We start from the raw sequence: 8,129 nt of genomic DNA, 5'->3' as shown, positions 1-8,129 counted from the left end.
TGCAAGGCACAACAAAAAGGAAAAATGGCCGTTATCACGCCACAATAACCTCAAAATTTATTCACTTTATTGATAATGCAATAAATCGCAGCCAGTGGGTGTATTGCAACTGTGTGTGTGTGTGTTTGCAGTGTGTGCATGTGTGTGTGTGTGGCTGAGTATTGGCAATTTTTTCGAAGCATATTTCGGGCTCGTGCATATTTTTCATGTTTGCATATTTCATTTCAATTTTATTTCTTGCCGATCCACACACACACACATTCACTCTACTATGTGTGTGTGTGTGTGTATTTACATGCACTGTAAAATATGCCATGAAAATCAACAAAAATGCATGCCCAGCAGATACACATACACACACACACACACACACACACAACACACCACACACAGAGAGCACTTGCAACACTCACAAAATACACGTGAATGAGCCTCAGTTTGCAGTTTTCAGTTCGCAGCAATCGTAAAATTCTCACGCCGCATGCCATGCCAGAGAATAAAACAACAAAAAAAAAAGAACGACAGAAAGAGAGAAAGAGAGAAACTATGTGAATGTGTGTCTCATTGCAATTGTATTTCGATTTTATTGCTTGTATCTTTAGAAGGAAACAGGCTGAAAAACAGACGGCGCAAAAAGAGTGGGAGAGCAAGAGAGAGAGAGAGAGAGAGAGAGAGAGAGAGAGCGAGAAAGCATCAAGGGGACAGTTGCAATATTTTCGTTTCATTTTCAACGTTGTTCACGACCCAATGTGTTGATAAGACAACACAGAATGCCCCCCGAAAAATAAAATGGGGCACCAAAGGGGGGAGGGAGCACAAGCATGTCGCCTTACATGCTCGTTACAATTTCCGTTTCCGGTGTTGACCAGTCGCCACTCTCCACACTCTCTCCACTCTCCATTCACTCGCTTTCACATCGAAATTGAGGCCGCTGTCAGTTGTGATCCACTTTTGCATACATTTTGCGCACTTAATGCCATGTCGGCTCTGTCTCTGTGTGTGTATGTGTGTGTTAGCTACCGTGTCTGTGTGTGTGTGTGTTTGCGTGTGGCCATGATAAATTGTTGTGTATGCTTATTAGCCAAAAAGCTTAAAGCCTTAAAGCCTTCAAGTTGCCGCTTGTTGAACTCTGTCCATATTCAAGCCTGTCTGTGACACTGAATGTGTGTTTGAGTGTGAGAGTGTGTGTGTTTGTGTGCCGTTGGTCACACTTTATTAGACAGGCAGCAAGTTGCAACATCTTTTAGGTCCAGCTTGCTTTCGTTGTCTGCCTTTCGACTCTGTCTCTGCTGCTGTCCCCTGTCTCTGTCCCCTTCTTCTGTCTTCTGTCTCTCGTCCTTGTCCCAGCTGCGCGCTATTCGCACTTCCGGTTACAGTCCATTTAGGGGCACCATATTGCGGTGTTGCTGTTGGCACTTTTGCGCATATTTTGCAAAATCATTACTTAAATACACGAGGAGTGCGAGGATGGGGGATGGAGGGTGGACGAAGGCAGCAGCAGCAGCAGTGGCATGCGGCAAGTGTCGAGTGTCCAGTGAACTGCCAAGTGGCGCCCTTCGCCTTTTTGGCTCGTTTGCTTTTGGCTAGTTTTAAAATGCATTTTCGTTATTTTCACTGCAGCTGCGTCGCGCCACACTCAGCACGGGGCAGGCAACACGCCATGGTAGAAGGTGCCACAATCCTTTATGTGTTGCAAACAGAGATACAACAGCAAAGAGGGGAGAAAGAGGGAGAGAGAGTGGAAGAGGGGGAGATAGAGAGTGCTGCACTTTGTTTGCACCTTGTTGCAGTTTTGTTGGCACTTAATTTATGAGCTTGCATTTTGTACCTGAGACACGAATGGCGACTGCTTAACATATAAATCGCACATTTATTGCCCTAAGAGATTAGCGAACACAAATTGGCTGCCATTATGAATATTCATACGATTACTCAAACACACACACACACACATATATATGTACATACATTTGGTGGGCGGTCGCTGTTAAATGGCCAATCGACACGAGGTGGTCACATGTCTGAGGTGAGAGAAGATGAGAGGAACATGTTAATCCATATGACTCGAAAGCATTCGTCATGGCTCGGCCAATAGTCAATCAACAATATTGACCAGCAGATTAAGTGCTAAGTCCCCCACACACGTGCCTGCGCCTCTCTCGCTCTCTCTCTCTTTCTCTCTTGCTTATCTAAAATAGTTTGTTGTTTCTGCTTGACTTAGATTGTACTTACACATTTATTTGCACTTGCTGCCGCCGTTAAGTGTGAAAAATTCCAGTAAAAAGACGGAGTATAATGAGCGTAGAAAAGATAAAGAAATATGCTGCTCGGCTCAGCGGTATCAATTAGCGCAGTGTCCAAAATCTAACACCTTGTCAAAGTGAAAGGCCCAAGCTACCTGCGATTCTTGCGGTGGGTGGGGCAACATCTTAATGCTGTCAATTGCCCGTTTTATGCATCCATTTAAGCAAAGAGTTCCCAAAGTGGGTGAGTGCGTAACTGAATAAACAGTAACGGCAACAGCAACAACAGCAAACTCAACTGAACTTCTCTTATTTGATGTCTTAACTTATCGCTCATACGCCCCGTATGATATTAACATTTCTATTCCCAATCGCATTCGTGTTTGCGTTTGTGTTTGTATTTGTATTTGTTGTCGCTGTTTCTGTTGCTGTTGCTGTTTGTTAGGGGCGTCCCATGGCGCTTTGACCGAAAGCTGCTTAACTTTAATCACACTAATTACATGGCTAAAAGGATAATCGTGTCGCTGACCGCAACAAGTTCAGGTTCAGCTTTAGCTTCAACTTTTGGTTTTAGCTTTAACGCACGCTTGTGACTCAAATTCAGCTTCCTAATGCGTTATCCCGCATATTCTTTACTCTCTTTTTTTTTGGCTTGTGTAACCCAAAAGTGTTTTAGTCTTTTTGTTGTGCAACTTTTAGCCCACACGTGACATAATATTGGGCACAAGTAACTTGGCCAACAATCATCATTTGACTAACTTTATTTATTAACTTTCCCTTTAAGCTAACATTTTTAGCAAATTCAAAAAGAATTGCATGTGAATTACGCAGTTAAAAATAGAATTCACATTTTTATAAAGCAATATTACAATTTAAATACAGACGAAAGTATTTATTTTGTATTTATAAATTTATTTATCTTAGTTCATTTAAATTCACTATTAGTGTTGTTAACAAATTTTCAATTAAATGTTTTATTTAATAAAACTTATCACGTGGTAAAATACTTGATTATTATCATAAAATTACTTGATTGAAGCAAAGCCAAATTTCATGTAAATTCAAAATGAATTAACAGCTGCGAATCTAATACATATTTTAATCATTTAAAGCTTCATTTTAGTTTAATTGATTTTACATTTACTTTAAATTTTGTAACTCACATTTTATTGTGGTGGCAATTAATGTCATAAGTCACTTATAAAAACCATTAATAATACAATTATGTTTTTAATAATTCTGCAATTTTAAATCTTTTTTATGCTGTAGCAAAATACTTCAGAACTTAGGGTTAACTTTTTATGAAGGCTGCTGCTGTCGGGACTTAATTTCTTTGTTTAATAAAATGGTATATTTTGAACGTAATAGATTATAGATATACCAAATAATGAGGTCGGTTTATTTTGGTATTTGTTCACCATATTAATTTTGTATAAGTTTAGAATAATATCGCACTGATATTATTACAAATGGTTAGCGGGTATCTCACAGTCGAGCACACCCGACCTAGTTCATTTTAGTTCAGCTTTTAAAAAACAAAGGAAACTGTTTATGACTTCATTACTTATATCAACAGCATAATAATTTGATGCATAGTTATTTTGGCATATGCATTAGCAATTAAAATACATTACTCAAATCAAACAGTGACTAATTTAAATTTCTAGCACCTTCAAAGGGAGAGAGTGTTGGCTTGAGCTGAGGTGTAAAAGGTTTCCATAGCCGTGACAAATACTTGTCCAATGTTAAGACACCCACAAACTCGTATTTTAATATTCATGTGGACCACGTTTGTAAATATTGAATGTCTTTGCTTGGCATTTGTTTACTTTGTGCTTTATTGTGCTAACTGATTCACTTAAACTGGTATTAGCCAGCACATAGCCACAGCCATAGTAAAAGTCACTCGTGACTAAGTCTAGTTAATATATTACATGTGAATTGAAAGATGTTGAGGTTGTTGAATTGTTTTCACTTGACTTTATTACGAGTAAATGCTAAAATGCTATGCACACCGGCTAAAATGTGTTGCTTAATCTAATGGCCACTTAACTGGGACAACTTGCCACTGCCACTTTAGAGAATTGATGTTCGCAGGCGATAAGTCATACTGAAGCCTGTCTCCTGTGTGGCATCGAGGGTCAAATCGTCGCTGGAGAAGTGCATCATATAAGGCGGTTGGGCTGTCAGGGAGGAGAGGTGAAAGGTGAAACTCAAGCGAAAAGCCAAAATATCAAGAGCAGGCACGTTGCACTTACCATACACTATTAGGTTATCGTTGGTGCCACAGTAGTAGGTTGGCTGATAGGCCGTATTCTTGGCCAGTATGGACTGCGGTATCAGCAGATAATCCTCCTGTCTGCCCTGCGTATGCACCGTCGCGTGGCATGCCTCATCGTAGCCCTCGACATCGTCCGTTTGCACCGACATGCTGAACTTGCTGAAACTGTATCTGCAATACAAATTGTGGCATTAAGTCACCTCTCTTCACTTCCCTCTTCCCTCTCCACACTCCACTCAATCTTACTCAATCATGCTGGCACTCGGCGTCGACTTGATGCAGATGGTGTAGCTGGTTTCCGGCATGTACGGATAACTCAACGTTGGCTGATAGTTGAAGCTACGTATGTTGCCAGTCAACTCCGTGTAATACTGTTGGCAGCCAGCAGGCGCCAGAAGCTCGTAGTCGGCATGATGAGAGGCGAATATGTTGCGCAGATCCTGCAGACTATTTGTGCTTGCCCCAAAGTTGCCCAGCGTTGTCGATCGATGTTTCGTTGTCGTTTGTGGCGCCTCCAGCTGTGTGACAATCAGACGCCAATTGGTTTGAGTCCAACGCGTTGGCACCGCAAACGTCAGCGTGATCTGATCGATGCCAGCGGCCACATTGAAGGGCAAATACAAATGCTGACCGGCATTGACGCCGCACAGCTTAAAGGCGCCCGCCTCGAAGTAATCCTGGCACTCTATCACCCGTTCATCGGTGGTACTTACCACCGGCTGTGGCAACTCGAACTGCTCGAAATCAATGCGCAGCTGTTGCACATTCGCACTGAACGCCTCGATGGTGTATTGGCAAGTGTCGCTGGCAAATGTTGCTGGATTCCTGATGATGGTGCGCTTCAAGCGAGTCGTTGTGCCACACGCCATGTTGGCTGTGAAGTGGAAAGAAGAGAGTGTTGTGTAAGTAGAACGAGTAGAATCACTCTTGGTTGCACCTACTTTCACAGCAGACGCCGTAGGTGCCACAATAGCCGTTGACCGTGCCGCCTTGACGCATGCACTTAAAGCGCGTGAGGCAGGTGCCCGTGGCGCCACTATTTGTGGTGCAACTATCGGCGAGATTGCTGCGTCGACGCGCCTGTCGCCACATGCCCGGCTCCACAAGCGTTGGCGGCGACTCCGTTTGATTGAGCTGCGCTGCCACATGTTGCACATGCGCGCAGGCGCAAAAGCTCAGCGTGAAGATCCAAAAGAGAGTCTGCATAATCCTTATTGAAGTTGTTGTTGAGTATGTTCGTTTGACGTTGCTTACGCCTACACTTTCACATTTACTATGAGCGTTTAATTCTTCAGCGCTGCTGCTTTTATACGACGCCAGCGTCGACTGCGACTGTGGCAGCGGAAGAGTTGCGACGTCGACAGCGACTGCGACTGCGACGTCTCGGCATTGATGAGATTTTCGTGTTAGAAGCACTTTATGTCAATATTTAGTAAGTAGAATTTAAAAGGCGACACAAGTCCGGGATCGATCATTATGTGGTCAGTGAATAGTACAAACTATTCCTATGAATATTCAACAGGGGCATCCATAAGATTTGTTTGCCTACCCAAGCCAAGCCAAGACACTCCACAAGTTAGCGAGTCATTGAACCTTTACTAAAAAAAAAAATAACTAAATCATCATCAACAACATCATCCGTGCTATGCTTGAATGTGACAAACTGGGTTATGTTTGCACTGTCAAAATGTCTCCATCGTTGACTTCATATCATTTATGTATGTATGTATGTATATGTATATCTGGTATATGAATGAGATGTGATGTCAAAAAGTGAATAGAAGGAGAAAACACATTCCGTTCTCTCTCATTCTCTCCCATTTCTCCCATTTTGTTGGCCCGATAAATTGGTGTGTGAATATGACAGAAAAAATTATCAATCAATTTGCTGATAGCTAGAAAAGCAATAGCAATTGCACAATGCCAATTTTGGGAACGATAAATGCAACATGCCCAACCCAAAAATAGCCTCCAATACACATTTTGATTCGAGTGTGAAAATCAATTAATTTTATTATTTTAAAATTATGGGATGAAAGCTTTTTTATCTTTATATTTTCGTAAACGTTCTAAATTTATTAGTAGTAGTAGTAAATATAAAATAATAATTAAACTTAAAAAAGAAGAGGGAAAAAAATGTTTTTTTATACGCAATCAAATTTACCACCTTTTCAAATTGAAAGTAAAGTATGTATAAATTAAAATGTAGAAAAAATTAACAACCAATATCCATTTTCATAATTTATTTTATTTTGTTTAGAATTATAGAGTTATATTTTTAAAGTACATATTTGAAAATTATACGCATCAAAAAATTATTTGCAATATTCCTATTGATTTTATTATTATGTTTATTTTTAATTTGGCGATGAAAATCAATTAAGGAAGCTATAGTCGAGAGTGTTCGACTACATTCAAAATATACCATAGATTACGAAATATACCGAATTATCCAGTACTACATTACTATTACATTACCGAAAAATTAAAAAAAAAACCGAATTTTCCAGTACTACATTCAAAATTTACCAAGAGTACGAAATACATACACCAGACCTACTATAATTTTCTTGTTTGTTTTGCCATACAAAAGTATTTCTTATGTACATAACTTCTAAAATTTTTATAAATGTACCAACATATTACAACTGCAGCTTCAAAATTACGTTCTTTATTCAATTATTTTTCGAATTTCGAGGGCGAAAATAAAATTTATGTATGATCTGCAAAGATTTTTAAAATACAAATCAATAATAAATATTTTGCTTGATTTTTATAATAAAAATTGATTTTTATTTATTATGATTATTTTTATTTTAATAATAATTAAACTTTTCTAATATGGCATTTTTCTATTTGCCCTGAAGAATTTTGGGGTATGATTTTTACCAACTCCAAATAATTATTATTGCGGTCCCTACTTTAAAGTGTCTAATATTTATAAATATGTAAATAGTTTACAAATTAAATTGATAAATTTTATAACCATATTTTCATCAGTGCCTTACTCTGAAGTTAGATTGTTTAATGCTTTAATGTTTACTTATGACATGTGATGAAAGTAACCACCTTTTAATTAATTACAAATTTGCTCAATTAAATTATGCGGCAATTTAAACTGCATAACCTTTTGTACATAAAATGCAACTTTACATGCGTGTTGAATGCATCGGTGAGCAGAGGAAATCAAGACCGCAGCATAAGCGCTTGTAAATATTTATTAGGTCGCTGTCTCATTACGTACAATAAACAATTAATCAATACATTGTATACTTTATAAATTAATCTCACTTTTTGCCCAAACCCAAAAACCAACGTCGCATCGCCATCGCACTATGTTTATTTATAAAGCTTGCGGCTTGTCTTCCCAGGCAATTACATGCATTCTAATTGGAAATGTCAGTGAATTGCTGTACATTGGAATGGAGTATGGGAATTCTCGAATCGAATTGAATCGAATCGAAGACCCCCTGTGCACCTGTGCGCTATAACATTATCGATTCGTTATCGAGGCGCCTTACACGGGTAATTAGTTTGCCAACCAGCCCCTGATAATGGAGGGAATGGGGAGCAGAAGCCAGCGAATATAAAAAGCAGGCAACACT

The 8,129-nt window shown here is 39.4% G+C and overlaps 1 protein-coding gene across 1 annotated transcript; it reads right to left on the bottom strand.

Moving 5' to 3' along the window:
• Nucleotides 1-4,218: 4,218 nt before the first annotated feature.
• On the bottom strand, nt 4,219-5,862 carry LOC133843521 (uncharacterized). Its single transcript, XM_062277120.1, has 4 exons — nt 5,466-5,862; nt 4,771-5,398; nt 4,502-4,695; nt 4,219-4,426 (listed from the first exon to the last, which is right to left on the bottom strand). The coding sequence occupies exons 1-4, from the start codon at nt 5,728-5,730 to the stop codon at nt 4,320-4,322; spliced, it is 1,194 nt and encodes a 397-aa protein (XP_062133104.1). The 5' UTR covers nt 5,731-5,862; the 3' UTR covers nt 4,219-4,319.
• Between the last annotated feature and the right edge of the window lie 2,267 nt (nt 5,863-8,129).

Source organism: Drosophila sulfurigaster, chromosome 3 (assembly GCF_023558435.1).
Source record: "Drosophila sulfurigaster albostrigata strain 15112-1811.04 chromosome 3, ASM2355843v2, whole genome shotgun sequence".
Classification (NCBI taxonomy): Eukaryota; Metazoa; Arthropoda; class Insecta; order Diptera; family Drosophilidae; genus Drosophila; species Drosophila sulfurigaster.
The sequence above is the reverse complement of the archived record's forward strand: the minus strand, read 5'-3'. Positions and strand labels throughout refer to the sequence as shown.

What these genes read in the sequence shown, in the direction of transcription:
- LOC133843521 (XM_062277120.1), bottom strand. Translation starts at nt 5,730, where the DNA reads ATGCAGACTCTCTTTTGGATCTTCACGCTGAGCTTTTGCGCCTGCGCG. An exon ending in CTACGGCGTCTGCTGTGAAA is followed by an intron (nt 5,399 to 5,465) that starts GTAGGTGCAACC and finishes TCCACTTCACAG; the next exon opens with CCAACATGGCGTGTGGCACA. An exon ending in CCGAGTGCCAGCATGATTGA is followed by an intron (nt 4,696 to 4,770) that starts GTAAGATTGAGT and finishes TTTGTATTGCAG; the next exon opens with ATACAGTTTCAGCAAGTTCA.